Source organism: Onychomys torridus, chromosome X (genome assembly GCF_903995425.1).
Source record: "Onychomys torridus chromosome X, mOncTor1.1, whole genome shotgun sequence".
Taxonomy (NCBI): domain Eukaryota; kingdom Metazoa; phylum Chordata; class Mammalia; order Rodentia; family Cricetidae; genus Onychomys; species Onychomys torridus.
The window spans coordinates 4,145,736-4,172,186 of record NC_050466.1 but is presented as its reverse complement, the minus strand read 5'-3'; the positions used below and the strand labels follow the sequence as shown (position 1 = coordinate 4,172,186).

The 26,451-nt window shown below is 38.2% G+C and overlaps 1 protein-coding gene across 1 annotated transcript in view; it reads right to left on the bottom strand.

The window, feature by feature from the left end:
* Positions 1 to 24,027, bottom strand: part of Tspan7 (tetraspanin 7) — a 100,292-nt gene extending 76,265 nt beyond the window's left edge. Inside the window, exon 1 of the mRNA XM_036174977.1 lies at positions 23,890 to 24,027. Within this exon, the coding sequence (XP_036030870.1) occupies positions 23,890 to 23,970 (81 nt within the window). The 5' untranslated portion in view covers positions 23,971 to 24,027. The remainder of the gene's footprint in view (positions 1 to 23,889) is intronic.
* Between the last annotated feature and the right edge of the window lie 2,424 nt (positions 24,028 to 26,451).

Below are 26,451 nucleotides of genomic sequence, written 5' to 3'. Positions count from 1 at the left end.
TATTGGACAACAACTGAGCATGAGGCCTGTCCTGGAGTGTCACTCCATTGAAGAAAGTTGATTTTTCCATCTCTTGGTAGCTATCTATTACAAATTGTTTCTCGGTTAGGTATGGGACTTTGTGTCCACTTCCTCTTATCAGGAAAGCAATTGGAATCATTTTGTTTGGAGTTTATTTTTGTGTGTGTGTGTGATTTTTTTATTATTATATTTGTGTTTTAATTATACACATCAGTCATGAGTTCCCCTGTCCTCCCCCTCCCGCCCCCATCCCCACCTTCCCCCCAGCCCCTCCCCTCCATTCCCATCTCCTCCAGGGCCAAGACTCCCCTGGGGATTCAATTCAATCTGGTGGATTCAGTACAGGCAGGTCCAGTCCCCTCCTTCCAGGCTGAGCAAAGTGTCCCTGCCTAAGCCCAAGGTTCCAAACAGCCAGCTCATGCAAGAGTGTGAATTATTGAGACCAAGATTGGAAAAGCACAGGGACAAATAGCCAAACGAATGGAAGCACATGAATTAGGAACCAAAGGCTGTGGAACCCCCAGCTGGATCAGGCCCTCTGGATAATTGAGACAATTGAATAGCTTGATCTGTTTGGGAGGCACCCAGGCTGTAGGACCGGGAGTTTATTTTTTTAAGAAGGTCATTTCAAATGATCACTTCCTCTGAATAAGATAGTCATTCTTGGAATTCAACTGCCTAGGAAAAGATGACACTTGGGGCTTGGAGACCAAGGACAAAGGGCCTAAGGGCAAACATTAGTCCCCAAAGTCTGTTCTTTAAAAAAAAATTATGAAGTTTATTCATTTGATTTTATGTTTAAGTGTTTTCTAGCGTATATGTATGTGCACCATGGAAGTCACGGTATTGGATCCCCTGCAATTGGAATTGCATACAAATGACTGGGAAGCACCGTGTGGGCACTCAGATATAAACCTGGGTCCTTTGAAAGGTTAACTAATGCTCTTAACCACTGAGCTATCTTTCCAGGCCCTGCCTCAAAAGTCTTTTCTTACCATTTGAAACACTGTACCACAATAGCCCTGGTTTTGTCAAGTTAGAAGGCTATTTTCATCAGGAATGCTCTGAAATACTCAAGTTACCATGTAGAGCCACATAAATAATCCCAAGATTACATAGTGGATTTGGCAGGATTATTCCAGTATGATTTCTTTCTCCAGCAGTTCTTGATTGCTAGGTAAGTTTAAGAGGGGTAAAAAGCCAGCAAGCACAACATTTTCAATTTGTATGCACATTTTTTTTCAGAGAGTATCATTTTAGTACTGTTAATAGTTGGCCTACAATAAGCCACCCAAATAAAACCAGAAACATTACCATGGTTACTGAAAGCTATAGCTAACAGTGTTAGCATGTAGTTAAATACCTCTAAGAGTCTCGGTGCTCTGGTGAAGTGCACTTCACTTTTTCCCACCATATGAGATTTGGTGTATTCTCATTATAACACAAATAGAAGAACATAAATCAAGAATAACTGCCAGCTGCCTTTCTTCTAAATTGTATTTTCCTCTAGAGATACATTAGCAAGCTTATCCTGGAACCATGTAAGAAAAGTCCACATTAACTAGAAAAGGACTTAAAGGGGATGAGAAAACACTTGTCAAGCAAGCAGACTCACTTACCATTTCAAGATTCATGTAATATCACCTCCCCAACTGTATTTACGGTGCTTAGTGGTCAAGGAAAACCTCACTCTAAGAAAGCAGTTCAGCCATGGAAATATGAGCTCCCATCTGCTTCACAACAGACAACTAGCTGCCACTATGTATCAAAGCCAAATTCAGCCTCCCAAACAGCCAATGTTCCAGAAATTATCCTTTAGGAAAGAATTATTCACTCTGCTTTTTGCATCAGATACATAGTTCTGTTTTATACTTGCAGGAAAAACATTTGACTCTAGAAAATACAATGGAAACCCAGAAACTTGTGGCCATGAAACTTGGCACTTTCTGAGATATGCTAAATGTAAAGTTTTTATTTTATAATGTGAAACCTCATCTTCTCTGCTAATCATCCAGTGGTTGTTTTCATTAGTTACAAAAGTACATGTTTATGTTAGTGTTTCAGAGAATGATGAATGAAGAATGATGGCTTAACTGTCACTTGGGACACCTTCAAATACAGGAAACGGATGAAGTCAATGAATGCTTCTTCTCCAGCTAATGTGAACATACAAGTTTGGAAACACCTCAAGTACACTGTTCCAACAGCTCATGTGATAAATTTTATAACCATTAATCACTCTCATTGACTACCTCTCCCAAGTAGCTCATAGATTGGTCATTTGTTCCAGCAGAACACAGAGGAATTCAAAGATTGATCCTCTCCCCTACACTGATGAGAGAATGATAGTATATATTAGACTTTTAATGAATATACTTTCATGAAATTGACTTTTTAAATTTTTAGCCTTTAATTTCAATGCTCAGTCCAATTAAGAAAAATCCATAGTACTCTTAACAACTAATTGTGCCATGAACACGCCTACTAAATAAGGCCTCATGTGAGACAGACTCTGTGTAAATAGCTAATCTGATCTTTTTATTTTTTAAACATATGTTATGTACCAGTTTTAAAGAAATTTATTTAAGGAAATAACCTTCCCTCAAACCAAGACCAAAAATATTCAAAGCATTACTGCTTATCAAATATTCTACAACTCCCAATTCTGCAGGTAGAGACAAGGCAACACAAAATGGTGGTTGAAAATCATTTGAACAAAGCATGTAATCCCATGATAGGTCTCTGTACCACTGAGCAGATCTGAAGAAGGCAATGCATTTGGCACTTTTAGCACTTTACACAGAAATGCACAGGCCAACACTCCAGGTAATGAGGTTCAGCTCCAGGGAAATAAGCACAGTCAGATGACCTAATGAACAGTTGTCTATCCATGCAGACACTGACTGCAGTTTACACAGACCACAGCTGCATTTAAGCAAACAGTGTATACACAGAATAATGGAACCACTGGCCCTTTTTGGTTTGGGGATTGTTTGTTTGTTTGTTTTGATAAACTAGCCTTTAAATTATGATCCTTTCAGCTCAGCTGGAATCACAGCTGTGTGCCTCCATGCCCAGTTCAAACATTCTTTCTTAAAAATGTAACTTCTTATTGAAAACCTTTCAAATCATAATACTTATGGGGAAAATGAAATATGGACCTAAATTGATATAAGAATGGGTAGCAAAGATATGAAAAGTAAACTTCATTATCAACCATCATAAGACAGACAACAGCAGCACTACAATACTATTACATCTGCTAGACTGGAAGACCACTAGAACAGGTGAAGAACTACAAATACCTCTGATATATATTTCAAAATCAGGGGTTTTCACGTTTCTCTTTTCTTGATTCTGTCTTTGTTCTTCCTTCCTCTTTGGTGTATATTTGAACATTATGAAAACTAAACAGTCTTCCATGCTTTCTGATCCCACAAAAGGTCTAATTCTAGAGGAAGTCAAGAAGAAGGTAAAACATCTTTATAGAATCTCCTAGAACACCAGATAGAAGAAAGAGAAGGATATATCGCAGGAACTTAGATGGCTTCTGGACGTACTAATAAGTTAACTACATTATTACTTGATTTTTAATTGTTTTAAAAGTAGGCATAAATATTTTACATTTCTCCCACAAAATAAAGACTTCATCTCAGACACAAAACAAGATGCACAGCCGAATAGCACTCACTAGAAAAGCAGAATTCCTTGTGTTCAGGATGATTCTAACTACACTACTAGGAAGGTATGAGAACAAAGACCACAAAAGAATTGGAAGTGCTTTTGGTGGTCAAGTTCACAATGTGCTTTTCCTGCACAAGTTCATAATTTCAAAGCAATTTGATCGGTGTCACATAACAGATTAACTCTAGAGCTGGTAGTATTAAAAAAATCAATATACAGAAAAAGATTCAATTGACAATGGGTTTAGAATAATTAAAGCCTGAACTGATGCTTAATAGGCAATTTCAGATGGCAAACAGGCAAGGTGGATTTGAGAGACTTAAGACTGTGTACATAAGCCTCCATGTGGGCCAGATCTACAAATGAAAAACTTTAGCCATAAACAATCATTGAGTGACAAATCTATTTCATGGCAAAATGTTTTTCTTGCTATTACAAAGCAAGATATCAATTACCCAAAATTAGTTTCATGTGTTCTGTTTTGTTTTCCATGTTACAAGAATTAATCTTTTGGAGGGCAAATCTAGCCCAGCTGTCAATAGGAGTCAAGTAATAGCAATTCAAACCATAAATTGACTTCTAAATTACTTGCTTCAGTGCAGATAACTGGAGTAATCAGCTTAACAATGGGCAGCAAATAACAAAAATCACATAGGATTCTGAAACTTCTAAATCTCCATTCGGAGCTTTCTCAGCCCTCATCTTAAATGGCATCTCCTCAAAGAGACCTTTCATGATATCTGTATTAAGTAGAGCACTATACCATCACTTCTTGAACTATTCATTTACAGCACTCATCACTGCTTGAAATTATCTTCTTCACTTGCTTGTTTATTGTCTATTTCTCCCCTTTGCAAGGGATCATCTTGCTCATTTGGTTCAGTTGAATCCCAGCACTTAGCATTTAGCGGGCACTGAGCAAATCTCCTGCATAAAAGCAGAGAGTGAATGAGGAAGGCTGACAGGTAAGCAAACGAATGATTACTATACAACAAGAGCAATATAATAGCTGGGCAAAGGTCAAAGGAACAGACTGCTTCCACAGGGGAGGAAAAGGTTACAAAATGGCTTCCTGCGGACCGGGAAATCTTGAAGACTAGTAAGAGTTAGCAGCCAGAGAACTGGGGACAGTGACTGGAATGGAGGCTAACAAATATTTGGACTTTATAGATAAGATAAAAATAGTAGCTTTTTCTTTTGGCTTTTTAAAAAATCAGATGCTTTGTTTAGAATAAAAATCACAACAGAATAGATAGCTGGGGTAGGGAACACAAGTTGCTATAATAGTCCAAGAGAAAAGTTGGTAGCACTGATTTTATTTTATTTGTATACAATATATCATGTTCTTTATACAATATAAATGAAAATGAATAATAAAAAATTAAAGCCAGTGACAATGAGATGGAGAGAAGGGGTGGGATGAAAAGATTTTCTGAGATCACTGCCAGATAAAATTCTGAAGGATTAAAAAGCTTTCAGTCCATTTACTTTGGACAGAAATAAAGACTAGGCACAGCCATTTCTATTAATTAAAATTTCTCAAATCTTGAGAGCGCGAGAGAGAGACAGACAGACAGACACAGATGGAGAGAGAGAGGGAGGAGAGAAGGAGAGAGAGAGAGAGAGAGAGAGAGAGAGAGAGAGAGAGAGAGAGAGAGAGAGAGAGAGAGAATGAGAATGAATGAGGGGACAGCGAAACAAATTTTAGGGTTTAGGGCAGTAGCTTTCAACCTTCCTGATGCTGTGACCCTTAGTATAGTTCCTCATGTTATGGTGACCCCCAACAATAAATTTATTTTGTTGCTACTTCATACCCATCAATTTTGCTACTGTTACAAATCATAATATAAATAGCTGATATGCAGGATACCTGCTATGCGACCTCCAAAGGGGTCATGACTGCTGGTTTAAGGCAACTGGATACAACAGACACAAGAGAGATTTGATGAAGCTAGAAATGAGATGGGGGAGGAAATAAAGACAAACTCCACTTCTTTTTATTGCTGGAAATAAGCATAGGGACCTACTTTACATAAAAAAACAAAACAACTCTATACTCTGTTCAATTCAGGCTTACTTTGAATGTAGCATTCTGTCTCTAGCCAAGAGCCCAGTCTACAAATAGTTTTTAATACTTTAATTTACAGGTATTTATTTGGTGTGGAGGTGGGGACATGCCAAGCATGAGTGTGGAAGTCAGAGGACAACTTTTGAGAGTGAGCTCTCTTTTACGTTATGGGTCATGGAAATCGACCTCAGATTCATTTACCAGATGAGCCATTCAGCTGGCCCTACAGATAGATTATTTTCTTTTTTTTTAAATTATTATTATATTTGTGTTTTAATTTTAGATAGATTTTTTTTAAAAAAAATACAAATATTCCAAAATCCATATTACAATTATAGAGACTTGATGTAGAGGGAAGTCAGGGGATCCAAGCACAAAGGATGGTTGCACAGGAACTTTTGACTCAAGCAGATCTGTTGAAGCTAGGCCCCAGCTGTCAAGCCCTAAAGTCTTCAGAAGTTCCTTTTACCATCTATGAAGTGGGAACTGGAGAAGGAAGGTGGTGTCCCAGTTTTCTGTGGTGAACATATTTACATTACTAATATTTTAAATAATAATTCATACTATCAAGCTTTGTGTTTATAAAGCGTCATGAATTATTATCATTGTTGCTACTGTAGAGTTGCTCTTAAAAGCAGAAAATGGAAAGGTCTATCCACAAATGTCTTTTTTTTTTAAGCTGGACTTCAACAGCCTTGGGAAATTTCTGTTTTTGAACTAGACTTTCTTCAATGTTCTGTAGTGCCTTACATTCTTCTCACTAGAGATAACACAGCTAATTAACTTTATACAGGTAAAAATTCCCATCAATAGTCACAGAAGTTATGAATGGCCAGATTTTTTTCCCCTAAAAGCAAATGCAGGGAGAGGAAACAAGATCACATAAACTGACAAACCCTGAGTTGGCAACTGTGCAAATGAGCTTTATCTATGTGTCCATGTGCGGAATAGATAAGCGGTTAGCTAGTGTCAGCCCCAAAGAAAAACGTCTGGTGGTTCCCAATGCTTTTAGCATTCTTCAGGGCAAAGACAGAGGGAAAAGTTGCATCTCTAGCAGTTTTTAATGTTTTGGCTTCTGGCTTGTTCAAAGTGGTCTGGGGCTTATTGCCATAGTAATCAAGTTCACATGTGTACCATATTTCATAGCAGCAGGATAAATAATATTCATATACTTTGGGACAACAATTTAGAATCTTTTAGGCATAAGATAATTTTATCTTAAATGACAGAGTGAAACTATCATCTAGCCCCACAGAAATTCTCAGGACTTTTTACGTCTTACCTACCTACATCAGCCATGAACTAAAAAGGAAAAAGAAAGGTTCATTGTAGATCCAAAGTTTTGAAAGAGAACCAGTAACTGTTTTCAGTTGCTGGTATTAGAGTCCCTTAGCCTGTATCCCTAATCTGTATTGCATTATTATTCTTATTAGGAAAACTAAAGTTCAGAGCTAAAACGACAGAAAAAGATATGAATATTTATATGAAACATAAATCAAAATAATTAGAGTCACTAGAACTATAAACTTGGACCATTCTGGAAATCGGAGGATCTTCTCTTCTGCAGGAGGCTGTGGGCAGCTCATAGGAGCCAAGGCAGCAGGGAACTGGTGACTAAGAACTGGTGAGTAGTAAGGATTCTCTGAGTACCCTCTAGCCACCTCCAAAGGCTTTCCCTGTAGAAATGTGCTCCTGGGCACAGGGCACTAGGCCCAGTTGGGGTGAAAAAGTATACACCAAAACCCCATTTCAGACATAACTATGGGCCACACTCTGGACCTCAGGGGGCTCCTCTCAAAATGAGTAGCAGTAATTACCACCTCAGCAGGTTGGTATGAGGAGTAAACAAGATAATACATGTGTGATGGTCAACCCTATCCTTGACATTCCTAAATGCTCAATAATCATACGGTAGTAACGTTGATTCAGACCAATAATATCACCTTGATCTAATCCAGTGAACTGCATACAGCAGATATTTCCTTGTTGCTGCCAGGACCAGTCATGATTCTTCTGTTTACTCTTTATGGACAAAATAGCCCTCTCTTTCCTTCAAGTGGTAACTGTACTTGGTGACAAAAACAATCGAAATAACAATAAGATACTGTGTCCTTCCAAATGGCTAAATACCTAGAAGCTAACAGGGCAGTATCTATCTTGGATTCACTATTTCTAACTGTGAAAAATAGTATCAAGATTCATAAAAGTTGAGTTGGTTAATGTTAATGCTCAATATATTATTTTGGAGATCCTCAACTCACACAATAAGGAGATACACAGTATACACATACATGTGTGTTTGTGTATGTGTGTATCTAAAATTTCACCAAAACATGACTTCTTATAAATAATGGAGAGAAGAATTAATAAACAGTGGCATATCTACACAAAGAAAGAACTAGGGCTTGGCAGACTTCTGTAAAGGGACAGATAGTAAATATTTTAGGTTTTCTATAGCACACAGTGAAGGAGTAGAGACTGTACCATCCCAAAGATGCCCACTGATTATACTGATCATTTTAATCTAGAAACATCTGAGAAACTGTAGCTTCAGAAGAACTGTCTGCCTCTTTATATAGGTAGCAAATTATAAAGATTCCTTTGGGGGGATGTATCATACCAGGATAAGAAATAACCCATAATCACTAGAGATTGGGAATTGATACCACAATGGACTCAGACAATACACAAAGATTGTTTCCAAAAAGAGAAGGCTGTAGATTTGGCCCATGAGGCATAGTTTAAAAATCCCTACGGTTGAGCCACACCAGAAAATGACAAGTTTCAGGATGATATGCTTAGAATGATTCACTCATGTGGAGTTTAAAAGATATAAAAATAATACTTTATAGTAATTATGGATATAAATATGATGAAATATGCAAAAATGGACTCAACTGATGAAATGTATTTAAGACAGAATAGAACATCAACTGTAAATTTTTTCATATTCTTTAAGAACTAATTGCTTAAGCCCAAAACAGCATAATGATAAGATTTGATACAGCTAGTTGGTAGACAAACAAGCAATTATATTATTTCTAACACAAAAAGTTAAGGCCCAATAGGAACAGACATTTGCATTTATTTTGAAGAAGTATTAAATATTCAAGTTAAATTTGGTTTTGATCTGCATTAACTTAACCAAAAACAAAAGCAGACTGGATTGATGAACTGCTCCATGATAAATAAGATGATATATATTTAAAAATCATTCCATATTTGGGAAATAAAGTCATATACTACACAATGTATAGAGTGTCTTTTTAAAGCATTTCCTGCTTTCCTCATTATAAAAGAAACATATTGTACATGCAGTGAGGGTTAAATCCTTGGAAAATACACCAAAAGGAACACAAATTCTTCTGCTCTTAACCCTATGTCGAGACCTCTTCAGTAATTGTTCCATGCACTTACTTTTCTTTATTACATTGGCAAATCATATCACATGCTGTTTGTTTAGACACCTCATTTGAATAGCTTCTTAAACAGAGTATTCGTTTACAAACCCCTCTTTTTCTATATTTGTCTAAAAGATATTTGAGATGCTCCTCATTTAGAGTCACTTCCCACATCTCTGACCTGTGTTCCTGAAAGCATGGAGAAGTGCATTTCTTGTCCATTGGTCATATAGACTTTAAGGAGGTCCCCTCTACCACTGACCACCCTCAAGTGCAAGGAGCCTTGGAGACACCACTCAAAGTTGCCCTTTTGAAACCGTTTATAAACCCACCAGTGTGGGCAATCCTACTGCATTCTAGGCCTTTATATTTTAAAAAATACACCACATAAAGCAGTCACTTGTTTGTCCTTGAAACATCTTTGAAGAATACAAACTCAAAGAGCTGCAAAGCTCAATTCTCAAAAAGAGCAGCTGCTATTAAGAAGCTTAATAAGTAACTTGTTCAAATAATTTGCTACATGAAGGAGGACCTTTATCCCTTAGACAGGACTTACTGGAAACACAGGCTTCCTTTAGCACTGGTGGCGCAATACTTTGCTACACCTATTATCAGCGAGCAACGTAGCATTAGCTGTGCTTCGAATTCTGGGCGTACCACACATTTGAAAAGGATAACTTTACTATCTCATGGCTCTTAAATGACCTTATGGGCTTTCCCCAACCTTGTCTGACAACCTCACGTCACTCTTGTAATTCCACCCCTGTCTTTCTAACCACTTCAAGCATCTACCTCACCACCTTTCCTGGTCAGACAAGAAATTGAAGACAAGAGGAGCTGAGGAGCCTAAAAGTCACTCCCAACCAAGTTGGACAGGCCTCCCCAGAAAAGTGAAAAGCCATTTCCAGGCTGGAAGGAAAATGTCTGAGCTGTCTAGGAACCTACATGGGTTACAGATTGGGACTTCATGGGGTCCATTCTAGCTCTACAGCATGCATATGTCTGCTATTCCTTTGCCCTGGGTTTCTGCCTCTTGCCCAACATCAGCAAAGCTTTCTCTATTCTATTGCACATTCAAAAGCATAAAAAGAGCTGTTCTGTTCTGCTTGCCCAATCAAACGTTCCACTGACCAACCAACGTATAAATAGTCAACAAACTGTGACCATGGAGAGTGGGAGGTAAGTAGTGCCACACAGTACAGAAACGGCCAAAACAACAAACTTCGCCAGTATCAGCCAGAAAAAAAAACAGCAAATTTCTGAGACTCAACCTGCCTTCAAAGTTACTGCTCTCTCAAACTAAACATAGACAAAATGTAGCACAGCCTGTCAATCTCAAAACAGCCCCTTAGGGTCTGCACTGTCATGAGGGTATCAACATCAGCCAGGTTCATTAAGCACAGAACATTGGCATTCATTCTTACACTGTCCTTGCCATATCCTAAAGAAGCCACCTTCAGTCTTCCACTGCTTGTTCTTATCACCCTACGCTAGACCTCAGTTCTGAGTTAGGTAACCTGGTTTCACCTCTTGCCTTTGTATTATAACTTACTCCTTCCAGGCTAGACCTGTAAAGGGTAGCTCTCATCTACGTGTTCCAAACTATGGCTGAGTCTCCCTTGTGCCAGCCAAACAGTCCTAGTTGACCAATAATAAAGCCTGCGCCTAACTGATCTACCACACACCTTTTTCTTTAGTACAACCAAATTCATTCTTGTTTCACCAAAGGGGAGAACACCTTATACCACTTCTAGCTCAGTGACAGGGTCTCACATTGTAGCCCATGTTGGCCTGGAACTCCCTATGTAGCCTAGCCTGGCCTTGTATTCATAGCAATCCTGCTTTGATCTCATGAATGCACGGATTATAGATACAAACCACCACACCCAGCTCATATTTATACCTTTAAATATTTGAATGACACTCAAGTAAAAAAGAAACATATGAAATTAATCATAGTAATAAATTTGTTAAGCCAATATATCTAAAATATTACCAATTCTATATGCAATTAATACAAAATGAGATGCTTTGCATTTTATACTAAATCTTCAAAATCTGATGTGAATTTTACACTTCTAGCACTTTTTTTTTTTTACAAAGAATTTTACTTTGGAATATTCATATCCAAAGTAATTTAGTAGTTACTTGGTTGGACAAGGAATAAGTACCTTTTCAAGGTAAAAAAATGTGAGGCTTGCTTCATTCCCACTCCCACAGGCCCACAGTAAAATTTACATTATAATTATTGAAGATAAGGATTGGACCACCCTTATATCTGCATCTTCTAGAGCAGGAGTCAATCAATTTCAGTCAAGTCTGGCTGGCTATCTAGTTCAGTAAACACAATTCGGTTGGGATGGAGCCTTACTCACTTATCTACACTATCATCTATGCTGCACAGGCCTCATTTAACATTGCTGGTGCTAATTAGATGCATGGCTCATGAAACCAAAAATATTTACTGTTGGCCCTGGACAGAGAAGCTGTGGCAACGGTTTCTCTAAAGTAGTGCTGGTCAGAAAACTTAGTCATTGGTCTACATGGAAAAAAACTTCAATTAGAAGGTAAATTAGAGCTTTTGTATAGAGGTCTAAATGAAGAAAGCAGTATGCTAACAGCTTGACACCAGTTTTTTTCCTCACCACAATTTAGTTAACTTTATTACAACTTTTGTTCCATACTTTTAAAATTGGTAACCAGATAAAGCAATATTTTATGAGCTTCTGAGAGCCTAATTTAGTAAGCGATCTCTCTCACATCTATAGTATACCTATGACTTACTTGCTTATTTATTTTTCAAGACAGGGTTTCTCTGTGGAGCCCTAACTGTGCTAGAACTCACTCTGTAGACCAGGCTGATCTCAAACTCAGAGATTCACCTGCCTCTGCCTCCTGAGTGCTGCATTAAAGGCGTGTGCCAACAAGCCTGGCTCTACCTATTACTTCCATATAAAAATATATTTATTTTATATTTGAATACTTTAACTAACTGAAAATTTTTGTGTAATTTAAGCAAAAGCTTCAATTATTTTCCCAACCTAGTAGCACCAGCAGTATTTAAAACTAGCTTTCTCCTACTAGTAAGAACATACTGTTTCATTTATTAAGTAATATACACAAGTCCTTATTTCTGGACTCCTCAGTATCCTATTAATTTATTTACCTTTCTCTAAACCAACACGTCACTGAATTGATTAGTGACTTTCTGCTTGTGTCATAATAATATTAATTTCATAATAATGCCAAAATATAGATGCTGGAAACAAAATACATTTATTATTCCACAGAGTTTGTGGGGTCTTTAGTCTAAGTGATACCATCTGCCTTTGGCTTCACCATTAAAGCCTCAGGTCGGGCTGCAATCTCATGGGAGGCTTAAGTGGGTGAAAGAATCTCTTTCTAAGGTCACACAGTTGTTGGCAGTTGCTCACATGTTCCTGAACTGGAGGCTTCCTTTTCTTGTTGGTTGTCAAGGCAGAGTGCCCTCTCCAGAAGGTAGCTCTCAACAGGGCAGCCAAATTTTCCAAGCCAGAAAGAGACAGAGCCTCTCAGGAAGACTGACTGAAAAAATCCACATAATGTAATTATATGGCACATTTGATCACCTTTATTATATTCTATGAGAAGCTACTCATAGATTCCCATCTTCCTGACACTGAAACAGGAGTGGCACAAGGCATGAATGCCAGGAATTGAGGATTATATAGGTCTGTCTTTGTACCCCCCAAACAGTATATTCTGTTAGCATGTGAGGGACACACTTCCCAATTTCTTCTAAATTTCTCAGTTATTTGTTTCCTACAAAAACAATATAATTTAATCAAGCACTACACCTCTATTCCCAAATTCTACCAGGATTCTATATAAAATATATATCAAACAAATCTTCAGAAAACTGGTAATTTTATGATACTACATCTCCCAACTCAAGAATATATAGGTAAGTGTCTTTCAATCTGTTCAGGTCTTATTTTCAGTGAAATTTCTGTTCCATCCCATCATATCAGAGACTTCTTTGCATTTCCTATTAACTTTATTCTGCAACAGTCATGATTCTTGATGGTATTGTAAATGAACTATTTTCCTCTTTTAAGGCTTGTATGATGTACTAATGAAAGGCCGCTAATATTTTATCCTTACCTTAATCTAGCCAGCATATCAAATTCTTAGCTTTTTACTAAACTCTCAGGAAGTTTTGGTATATAACAAGTATAGCCATAAAAAGTTAATTTTGTATTTTTCTATCTTAATGTTTTGTACTTCTGCATTTGAAAGATAAATCATAAATAATAGTGGTACATGGTGACTTGCTTCTGTAATCCAGCACTTTGGAGACACAAGTTTGAAGCCAGACCAGTGGGTTTTCAGGACAGTGAAACCATGTCTTCCCAGTCCAAAGTAAGTAAATAAATACATGTAATCAAAAATTATTTTCTAATTCCTGATTCACTAAAAATCATGTTAGCATTTTACTGTTAGTATATTTGTGTGAATGAAAATCATTTGTTAAAAATAATAGTTGGTTCTCCATCCTCAAGAATACAGAGCTAGAACTTTGCCCACAGACACCATTTCTGAGTTTATTGTTTCCAGAGATTAGACAATGACTTCCTTTGGGTTGAAAGTGAACCCAACATTTCCTAAAACTGAGACTGAATGGGAATCTATATTCTCCATCTCTGCTTGGGTTCAAGTTCCAGCTCAGATGAAGTTTTTTTAAGCATTCCCCATTCCTCCTAATTTCCTTTTCATATTCTACTTATCACTCATTTGTAATTCATTTGACTTTACCTTCTATTGAAGGGGATTTCAAACTGTATTTATGTGAAGTCTTGATTTGGACATGTGCTTTATAACATTAAGTGAATCACATAATCTCTTTGAATAGAATATCTGTGCTTACACACCATTGTCAAGTGTTTGTGATCATATGATATTCATGAACTTGTAAAAGAAAATGTAATATCTAGAGCTGAGCAGTGGTGGCACATGCCTTTAATCCCAGCACTCAGGAGGCAGAGATAGGAGGATCTCTGTGAGTTTGAGGCCAGCCTGGTCTGCAGAGTAAGATCCAGGACAGGCACCAAAACTACACAGAGAAACCCTGTCTCGAAAAACAAAACAAAGAAGGAGAAGGAGGAGGAGGAGGAGGAGGAGAAAGGAGAAGGAGAAAGGAGAAGGAGAAAGGAGGAGGAGGAGAAGGAGAAGGAGAGGAAGAGGAAGAGGAAGAAGAGGAAGAGGAGGAGGAAGAAGAAGAAGAAGAAGAAGAAGAAGAAGAAGAAGAAGAAGAAGAAGAAGAAGAAGAAGAAGAAGAAGAAGAAGAAAACGACGACTTTTGGAAGAGACGTCACCTGTGCAAGTTGTCTTGTTACTTCCATTTACAAACTGTGATGCACCCCTACCCCCAATAAATAAACAAATGCCAAAAAGAAGACCCTTGATGATTAGCTAAGCATTGATTTATTTAGCAATGGTAAACATAGTCTCTTAAGGATGAAAAAGCTATTTTAGTTTTGGGGGAGGCACTGTAGATCTTGCCTCAGACAAAGAAGATTCAACTAGTGAATCCATTCTGGATGCTTCCTAGCTACCTCCAAATCCAGGAGACTTAAGATGAAATGGCGTGCTGTTAGCTACTATGTGTTCTCAGGATCAGGGGTCTACAATCCAATCCCAACTGCACAGATGGATCTCTAGACACTTATTTTTAAACTATTAATGGTGGAACCCCATCTGGACCAACCGAATCATGGTGTCTTAGGATGTAGTTTAGACATTTATTTTAGGGAAACTTAAGGTAAGTCTTCTGGTTGACAAAATGTGTTAAGAGTCACCAATTTAAGTTTGTTCAATTAGTATTTATTCCAAACCCAACCAATCATCTCAATATGGACACCTACAAACTTCTCCTAAAATAAAATAGATGATGACGGGAAATACTCACCTTCTAAAATCGTTACAGAAAATATTTCAAGGCAGGATAGGATCCTTGATTTTTATCATTAGATTCTTTAAAATGTTTACATATTCAACTGATCAAAAAACCAAATGGGGAACAATAAAAAGGAAAAACTCCTCTTCTATTTCTCCTCCCTTTCATCCTTTTCTTGATGAATATTAAAGCACTATATAAAAGAGAATAAAATGCTCTGCCAAGAATGAAAAGCATTCTGTCACAGCAGGAATTGACTCATCAGTCCAATGATCTGCTTTCTACCATGAGATGATAACTCATATCAGAAACTACTGTAATGGAATCAAAGGAGAAAAATTTAAGAATATATTTTTAAAGTGTATTTCCAGTTGGTTTGGCAGTACATTACTAATAGATCTCAAGGGTTTAATGTGTTTAAACAAAGAAACAGTCACAAATGACTTCCAGTTCTCAGCACCTTCTGGGATACTTACTTAAAACAGGATATAATGCTGAAGAGCCAATGAGTCATCATAATGTATCACACAGTGAGGTCAAATCAATAACTCTTGCTGGGATTAAAATGAAATGAATTTCATTTGGTTTTGATAAAAAAAATTCAGCTAGTTTTTAAGCAACTACTAGGTAAAAATGGCTTAATGTTCCCCAAATGGTATAGAAGATAATACGCATGTCCTAACTTAACATTGTATATGGGAAATAAGTTAACTAAAAGAGAGAAGATTCCAGATTATCATATGCATGCCCCATAAACATAATAGCATAAAAATAGTGATCACATGCTAAGCTCTTATGCAAGCACATTAATTTAGTCAAGTAGAGTCTGAATTAACTCAGAAAATACCACATTGAGTCATTTCCTAGTGGGAAGAAACGAGACGTGAAGACAAAATACCAGAGACCTTCAGGGATTCATCCCTGATAACCAGATGACCTTTTAGAGGATATACTTTAGTAAGCCTATCCCAACACATGATATTTTCCTTGTCATCCAAAGGGTTTTGTTTTGTTTTTTTCAAAATACATTAATAGGATAAAGTGCTTGCCTAGCATGCCTAAAACTCTAGGTTCACTTTAACTCTCTCTCTCTCTCTCTCTCTCTCTCTCTCTCTCTCTCTCTCTCTCTCTCTCTCTCTCTCTCTCTGTGTGTGTGTGTTTATACCAATACTTACTATGATAATTCAACTATTACCAGTTTAGAGTTTCTATACAATCATTCAGAATCAACCACTTATTTAATAGCATGCAAAGTAGAGATATAGATAGAAAGGACTTCTAGTTAAAGATGATAGATTGAACACATCCATTTATCTTGGCTAACTCCCAAAATTCCACTGACATGACACTAAAAGTGTGGTGGGTATTGTGTTCCCTGAAATATTGTGTGTTCCCCAAAATAAACATATCTGGGGTCAGAGAACAGACAGCCACTAGAACAGAGCCAGAAATGGTGGCTAGAAAATGGGAAGAGTAAGCCATAACAGAAGTTGGGCGGTGATGGTACACACCTTTAATCCCAGCACTTGGGAGGCAGAGCTAGCCAGATCTCTGAGTTCAAGGCCACTTTAGAAACAGCTAAGCATGGTGACCCACGCCTTTAATCCCAGGGAGTGGGGGCAGAAAGAAAAAGGTATATAAGGCATGAGGACCAGGAACTAAGGAGGAAAAAGCATGTAGTTAGTTAAGCTTTGGAGCAACACAGTTCAGCTGAGATTCATGTGGAGGAGGACTCAGAAGCTTCCAGTCTGAGGAAACAGGATCACCTGAGGAACTAGCAAGGTGAGATAGCTGTGGCTTGTTCTGCTTCTCTGATCTTCCAGCAATCACCCCAATAACTGGCCTCAGGTTTGTTCTTATTAATAAGAACTCTTTGAGATTCATGCTACATCTTTTTGAAAGCCACAATAATAAAGAGAGTGGAAAAGACAGCCATATTAATATCCTGAAGGCTAACAAAAACTATGGCAGTAGCTTTGGAAAGTATTTACACTCAAGCACCTCCAGAAGACATAGACAGCTGAAGTTAGAGGAGGATGAAATAAGAAGCTAGTAAAACACGTTTTGAAGAGCACTTAGGAAACCACCAACTTCCTGTCTCTGGTTTTTCTCTCATCCTACCATAGGTTCAGAGATGTAATTCTCTAGAGAGTAAAACAGAACATCTCGGAAGCAGGACAGGAGCGCAATGGATATTGTATACTTCATGTGGTGTCTCTTGTTCAGAGAGAAATGAAAGGATTTTTCTGTAAGTCATATGATCAGACCAATAGAAAAATCAAAGGCATAAAAATCTTGATCTTGGTTCTAAAGCTCATCTAGCCCAACAAAGCCACACAACTTACAACCAACAAACATAGGAATAGATTCATGCTAACAGCTGCCAAATCTGTTTAAATGACCCCCTCTTAAATATATGTAAAACAATTAGCAGAAAACCCCCAGAGATCTGTGATTATAACATGGTCCAAAACAAAACAGTTTGGAAGAAATAATGAAGAAATAAAGAAAAACCTACAAAAAATTCTAATATCTTCAGAGAAAAATTTCAGAGCATTGTAAATATGCAAGGAAAAAAACTCCCAGAGGGGAGAAAACAGGATTCAAGAAGAATCATAGCAATATCTAATTTTTCAACATTAATAACAAGAAGACTTTGGTAGAAAGTAGATAGTAAAAATTTGAGGGCAAATGCTTTCTAAACTACAATTATATATTCAGCCAAACTATCAAGCTAATCATCAAATCAGAGTTCTGAGTTTGTAAAGGCTTCACTATATGACTTCCCATATACCTTTTTCCAGAAGGAAAACTACTTGAAAGTTTGCTCTACCAAAATGAAGAGAAAAAAAATCAGGAAAGAGAACAAACAAACATCTAGGAACTTTGAGGATTCAGCATAGCAGAAGGCCAGAGAACATTAGTCCAAGTTGAAAGCCAAAATGATGTAAGACAAATGTCTCTAATACTGGGCCACACAAACAATACATGCAGTGATTTAATACACTGAACAAAGACATATAATTCTTGAGAAGAATATAGAAATGAATTTTAGTAAATATACTAAAAGCAAAGGAAAAAGCAAGGTGGTTGCTACCTACAGGGAAAACAAAAATTTGAATAAGTATTCATAATTATCCATACTACATGGCTCCACTATAAAAAGACTTTCCTAGTCAGCTCATTACAGCCCACTGCTTAAACAAAAATGATGTGTGATAAACTGAGAGAAAAAGAAGATTTCAAAGAAACCACATTTCTGCCGGGCCGTGGTGGCGTACGCCTTTAATCTTAGCACACAGGAGACAGGGGCAGGCGGATCTCTGTGAGTTCGAAGCCAGCCTGGTCTACAAAATGAGTTCCAAGACAGGCTCTAAAGCTACACAGAGAAACCCTGTCTTGAAAAAAAAGAAACCACATTTTTTCATTTTCTATAGTATGACAACAATTAGATAATACCTAAAAATGAACAATTTGGAAGTGACTATGACTGATAAATACAACTAAAATGTCAAATGCAGCATGAAGTGAACAGATAATATGTTACAGAATAAATGATAAGACAGATATTCAATAAATGTTTGTTGAACTGAACTGACATGTGAAAAAATTTGTCAGGAGTATGTGCCCTTCTCAAACACTGTAAATATTAGATTTTCTCCTCTTTATTAAACCTAATCACTGAAAGTTACTAGTTGAAAAGAGAGAAAAATGTTATTTTTTAACTACCCCCAAATGATTAATGATGCTTTACAAAGGAAAAGAGAAATCACTGGTATTTCACCACAAAAAGATTTAACAATACTATTAGTAAGCTAATTACATTCTTATACAATAAAATAATCAAATCCAATATTCACTAGAATGAAGCAAAGGATGTTTCTCTACAAAATACTGTTCAGAATTAGTCAACTTAGATCTTACCTTGAAATGCAGATGAGTACTTAAAGTCCATAAAAATTTATAAAACAAAACAGTTTTCTGGTAAGTAACATATTTAGAAGGTTTTCTTGTTTGCTTCTGAATTACATTTCTCATGAAAATTAGAACCTTCGTTTTATATAGAGCAAGAGAGAGATTTTATGCAAATCTAAGATAAATTATAATTCACTAAAATATCTGACAAAAGAAATCACAAAGATACAATGATTTAAACAGTCTTTATTGTAAGCCAGTTGTTTTTAAGACCTCTGGTCATCTACCAACATGTGAATAGGAAGAACACATTTAATCCACCACAGGTAGACTGAAAATAGTACCTCTGAGAGCTCTACTCCTCTGTGCTGTGTTAAATACCTAAGCCAGGAGTAGTTGCTAAATTGCAGTTTTCATTCATTTATTAAGAATATAAATATTTCCCAAGTAAACTACCATGGAATACTGTTTCTAGTCTTTAAAGCACACACAGGAGAACTTACTCTTAGGTGTTTATTCCCCTCTAACTCCAAACCTGAAAATAAAACATTCAAATCAAGGGAAATAAGAATGTGTTATTAACACTCAGGTGACGTCATTGAACTGGAAGGAACACCATCCTATCCATTAGAACACGATCTATAAAGAGTCACTTACCTTTAATCTTCAAACAAACAATTATGGCACATCATAGAGAATGTTTTTCTTCTGACAGGTAATTGTGTTGAGCATGCTGTGGTATGGTAAATACAGTGAATTTCACATCAGGCTCTCCTTTTCTTCACAGCACTTACTACTGCTCAGTTCCAATACAGTAAAGGTTACTGGCACTATTAACCTTTTGAGCCAGATATTGGGCAGGGATCAACCACAACAAGGAGTTATCAGGTAGCTGCTTAGCAACACCTGTGTTCTCTACCCACTAAATGCCTGTGGAACCCACCTCAGATGTAACAAAAAAAAGTCTTTAGACATGGCCAAATATGCAGAAATTGTCCCCTTTTGAGAATCAGAACTTTAGCAAAAATGGCAGCCACAGAGAGTGATTGCAAACAAAAAATACAAATAAAAACATTGATCTCTTTTTCATAACAGTAGTCTTCTGGTTTGGTACAGGCCAAAGGACTTCTTAATGCTACTAACCTATGACCATTTTAAGATGAAACACCTTCTACTCCTAAACCTAAATTGAAGTAAAAGAAGTCTAATTAAAACAATTCACCAGGAACATGATGGAAATAGTTGTGAGTAATCATCTCTCCACATTTCCTCTTAAAAGAGTGCAAGGTCATCCTTTTCTAAATTACATGGCATAATTCCAGAAATGTAAAAAAAAATGGAGTACTTACCATGTGCCAGACATAGTACTTGGTATTCAAAAAATAGTCATATATCAATTTTATTTACTGAATTGAGAAATAATTCTTATAAACAGTTTTTAACTGGTTATTCTTGTGATCTTTGGCAAAGGATTCTTCCATATGAGATCAAAAGCATGAACAATGCAACAAATAAGTCAATCCATTTGCACTTCATTAATATATACACAGATATATTTTATATAGATGTTCATAGTTCAAAAGACAGCTAAGAAGAAGAGAAGCCACAAAATGGGAAAAATATTTGCAAAATTTTCATACTGATAGGAGATTTACCTAGAATATATGAGTAGTTAATAATGTAGTGATAAAAAGATAAATAGCCCAAATAAAATGATCAAAGAATATGAGCACACAAAAAGATGAGCAATGACCATTAAGCATTTTAAAATATTCAACATTAGCATTAAGGAAATTCAAAGCAGAATCACAGTAAGATATAGACATCCACAAGTACAAGGATGGTAACAATTAAATAGCCAGAGAGTAATAAATGCTGGCAAGCATATGGAGAAACTGGAACCCTAACTGTTGAAGGGAATATAAAATATAAAATGGAACACTTGCTCTGAAAGACAGTATGGCCATTCTTCAAACAATTAACCACAGAGTTATATGACCTAGTAATTTCATACAGATTCCCAAGTACATAACCAAGAAAAATGAAAATATAGGCACACACACACAAACAAATGGCACATAAATCACTATAACCTCATCATCCATAAGAGTCAAATGGCCCAAATATTCATCAATGAATAAACAAAATATAGTATATTCACAAAATGAAATTTATTTGACCATAAAACTGAAAGAAGTACTGATACACACAAACAACATGGATGAATCGTGAAGATCTCATGCTAATTGAAACCTATCAGTCACAGAAGGGGAAACATGAGCTCACATATATGAAATGTCGAGAATAGTAAAATCTATAGCAATTGAAAGTAGATTCGTGGTTGCCTAGGGCTGTCACCAGGAGAGGGACAAGTGGGAGAGAAAATGGAAGCTAAGGGACAGAACAGGTTTCTTCTCATCATTTCAATGATGAGACAATCGAACATTAACTGTAGTAATGGCTGTATCCGGGAATACACTAAAATGATAACACACACTAAGATGCAAACCATTTACATGTTAATAACATATTTATACAGCATACTTTAAATGGGTAACATATATCATATGAATTACGTTTGAATAAAGCTGCTTTGTTTAAAATAGCATTCAAGGTACAGTTAAAAAAAAACTCAGCATTTGGACTACGGCTTATTAAGAAAAACAACTTTAAAATGACCTATTATCTGATCTGAAGAGAGCTCATTCTTTTTATTGTAAAGTACAAAATAACCATTAAATCCTATTTAAACTACTGAAAATACTCTGGGTAAATACTGAAGAATATGAAAATCTTGAAAGTACAAAATATAAAATTAAATGCCAGCATGAAGAACTCTCAGAAGGCATACAACACAGTGATCATTTAAGACGTTTTCAAAGGTAGTAAGCAATTGGGTTCATGGAGGGGGGGATATTGGGAGGGTAGTGAGGTGTGTGTGTGTGGTGGTGGAGGTGGTGGTGGTGGTGGTGGTGTGAAACAAAAAGAGTTAAATAATCAAGATGAAAAGTGGAAGCCTGGAACAACCCCTTCTTTACCAGGCTTCAGAGATGCTCAGAAGACAACCTTCCTTACTTCCCATGCACCATAAACCTTTTTCAGGAGCCTAAGATAGTCATCCATGGATTTACTCCAGAAACAAATACGAAGTGTGTACAACAAAAGGCAAAACAAAAACAGATTGAAGGAGATACATAAAGAGCTAAACCAGTTCCCAGCAATGGCTACTGCGAAGTTGGACTGTCACCAAGCATTACTGCTTTTTCCAGGCACACACAAGACCCTTGAATGTATAGCTAGCCCACAATTCCACTACTGAGATGATTCAACCTGTGTCATTTCCAATCCATAAAACGTCAGCTCCTATGTTTCTCTTATATGGTGCTGTCTCGACCATGCTACCCTTATCTCATTGCAGAGCCCCTGGTATGTGTTGTCGCCACACTCCATGGTTTTCCAGACCTGAAGCATCACCAATGTCGGTGGCAAAGAAAAACCTAGACACATTAGGGATATTTTTCAATACATAATAAATCTCAGCTCCTGTCTTGGTTATTACAAACAATCCAGTTTACCATCAGTCTGAATATAGGTACCCCTTTCAATATTGTGTTCCACATTTGAATCAAAAACAGGCAAGAAAAAAAAAAAAACCAAAGGCAAGGTTTTTTTTTCAACAGAGTCATTTCAAAATGACTGCTGGAAGCTGGAATGACCCAGATTATGGGGGGTAGGGAGTGGGGTGGGCAGGTATTCATTCCTTTGCAGGGTGGCTGTGGCTTGAGGTGGGAAGAGGGATCTGGCGGTGGTGGGGGGCATCTATGTGGTGAGAGAAAGAACTGGGAATGGTCTTTAGGTACCACCCACCTCTGCAAATGAATCACTGCAGTGTCAGCCCTGCATTGATTCCATGAATTGCCAAACAGGATGAGGTAAGGCATAAGCCCAGAGCCCCCTCCTCCCCTTTTTTCCCTCCTCCTGCGCACAGAAGGGCGCATCCCTCAGCGAGGTGCACCATCGCCGGTCCGGGCTGAAGGGCTGACGTCACCTTTCTGCATTGAGCTCAAGGACTACTAGCAGTACCTATTAGGTGGGGAAGAGAGTTGGGGCGCTACCGCAGCCACCAGGTGGTAGGGGTCCTCCTCTTAGGCACTGCAGTTTGGGTTCACACAGTAAACACAATGACCAGATGGAAACAGAAAAGGGTGGAAAGGAACCAAAAAGGGGTCGTAAGACCCAGTTGCTGAGTAAGCTCAGAGATACCCCTGGCTTATGTAAGACCCTCTCCATGCGCCTCCACGCGGTGGCGGCGCCTGTCCCGCATTAGTGCGTTTGGGAGACTGATCGTCCTTGTCCAAGCAGGCTCACAGCAACTCTCTCCCGAAGCCCCACAGGGTTGGGACTAACTCAGAATATGGGATCAGACCCGCCGTCCTGTGCCCGCTCCCAGCCCGCCACAGGTTAGATCCAACAGGCCCCCAAAACTGGCTGGTAAGGTAGAGAGAGGAGTCCAGAAGAGAAAACAGACGAATCCACAACTTTCCCCAGGGGCTGATCCTGTCCTGGGAGCTTAAGAAATCAATGCATTAATATATATATATATATATAGGAAGGGTCAAAAATCTGCAACCACCGCCACCACGTAGATCACTACAGCTTTCGTCAGGCAAAATCGAGGGTCACAGCAGCCCAGACCTGCACCCTACCATCCCGCAGCCCCGACTTAGCACCCTGAGCCTGTCTCCTTATCCACTGGCTAAGACTGGGTTTGGGTTTGGGGTTTTCCTTCCACCTTTCTTTCTAAGAGCATCATTACACGGTCTGATGGACCGTGGTCCGGCCAGCAGCCAGGCGTAGGCACTCACCCAGAAGACGAAGGAGTAGATGATGAGGAGGGTTTTGAGACAGGTTATCACAGGTTTGGTCTCCATTCTCCTCGATGCCATACTACAGAGCTCCGGCGGCGGCAGTGGCGGCGGGCGGCGGGGCGGGCGCGCGGGAGGGGGAATAGGCGGGGCCAAGGGAGGCGGGGCGGGGGGGGCGCGTGCTGCCCGAGCTTCCCGTGCGCGCGCAGGCTGGGAGACGCGCGTGCGTTAGCGCGCGCCCTGCGGGGCTTGAGCAGAAGGAGCAGGCCGGCTGGTGACTGCCTGCCTGTTGAGAATGCAGCCCAAGCCTGCACTCCTGAGCAGGCCCAGACCCCCAGCTGAGGTGGAGGCTGTAGTGGTTCCTGGACCGAAGGAACCTGAGAGCCTAGAAGCCGGGTCGAAAGTGAGGGCAACGTTTTTTCAGACCACCCCAGCACTAAGATTTCGGCTTTATACAAAGCAGGGCCTGCCCCTGGCTACATAAAGATTGTGTACTGTATTGCTGCGTTTGGACACTCAGGAGTCATGTCCTTGGCGATAAGCACACCTTGTCTGTGCCAGGAACAGACTGTGACACCCAGAGAGACAGCGGAAAGATAGTAAGGAACCAGAGAGCTCAAGAGACCCCCCCCCCCCAAATCCTTGCTACTTTGAACTCCATAGTCATTTGGAAATGACAAAACTAAATCACAAGATGTAGCAACATTTATACACATGCTTAACAGATAACAACAAAAATCACTTAAACTACCAGAAAATCATTTGCCTCACCTAGTGAGCACAGATAATCTCACTCCATAAGGAGGAACTATTGATGGGTTGAGGGGTTGCTTTGATTTTTGGAGTGACGAAAGTGTTGTGAAATTACATAATGGTTTTAGCGAGAATAGTAAAAACCAATGAATGGCCCTTATGGCGTGTGACTTATTTCAGAACAGAAAATAATATACACTATACCTAGATTTCCTGAGGCTAGTTCAAAGAGGAACACATAGTATAGATTCTGCTAGAGATTTAATATTATTCCCCAGAGACAGTAACAATAGGAAGCAACATCATCACAGGCAAACTCCATGTGGACATTGTTAAGAATACATTCTGTGAAAGAGTAAAATAATAGAGTCAATAAAGCTTGGCAAAGCCTTTCAAGAACAGATGTGGCTAGTATAATTACTACCTGTAATCAATTATACATGGTTGTAGGCCAGTAAAGGTCGTTGTACAAACAAGAAACAAATATGAGAAAGAAGACTTGGTGAAGAAAATGGCCAATTCATAAGAAACACCGTTCTTTCCGGGAGAGTTTGCAGCAATTCTCAATGATTGCTGTTCATTTGTACCACCTGCAGAGCTTAAAAGAGACAGCAAATGCCCGAGCCCAGTCCTAGCTAGTCTGAATGATTTGGTATGAATTGGAGGCTCAGAGTCTTTAAAGCTCTTCATTTGGTTTTAATACTAAGCAAGAGTTGAAGGCTGTTGTTCTTGCTGTGATGAAATTAAACTCATCTTGACAAAAGAGATTTCTTCTTCACCTTGAGAGGTGATTCCTACAACTCTCTGGAGGAACAGAAAAAAAGCTTCTAATGACTTCAAGTTCATAACTGAAAAGTACCTTGGCCATGTATAAGTGACTCTGAAAAGCCAAAAATCTTAACATCCCCTTAAGGATAATTTGATGAGTTTATACAGACTAGAGGATATTTATGGATGAAAAACATCAGCTTAAACTAACTCATCATTTCAATTTGGAGCTTTATTTTGGAATGTCTAATTAAATCTAATTTCTTGAAAACTTAGATTATTCTACACCAAATAAACTATTTAAATGTAGAGGTATCTAATAAGTAACATAACTAATAAGTAAATTAAAATATTTTGTAGCCAGCCTTGCTAAAAATTGAGATTTGTGATTTGGGGTTAAAAAGGTCATTCTAGTTTTACAAGGAATTTCCTTGCATCCACAAGTTTCATTGCTAAATCCAGAAAAGTCTTGCCCAAAAGAGGACAAACAGCCTGAGGGCCATTAACTTATTGTCTATTCTCTTCTGCCTGTTTCTTCCTACTTTGTCAACAGCTGTTCTGTCAGAGGCCAGAAGGCCAGAATGTTTACAGACTAGGAGCCCCTTAAGACTGAACCAAGCTAAAATTAGTGTGGTCTGAGATAGCAACACAAATTTAAAAAAATAGATAAGAAGGAACTGTCACTGAAGACAAATCTAAGCCCTGTGGTTTCATTTTCTTAGTTGATCTAAATAGCACTGATTTCAGAGGTTGAATACATGTTTTTAATATGAAAGCTTCCACTGACTTGTTGGAGATAACACATCTGGAATGTGAATTATAACAGTTGGCTAGGTCAACTCACACTTTGCTAAACAACTGATTCCTTAAAAGAGCCCACATATATCCCATGGGAGTGGGATGATAAGCTTGGTAATTCTGTCTCCATATCATTCTCTTACCTTTGCTGCCTCAGCCTGTGCATCAGACTCTGCTCAGTTCTGCATGTAGACATGTTTACTAATTGAGAAGCTTTTTGTCCAAGACTGTAATACAGAGTTA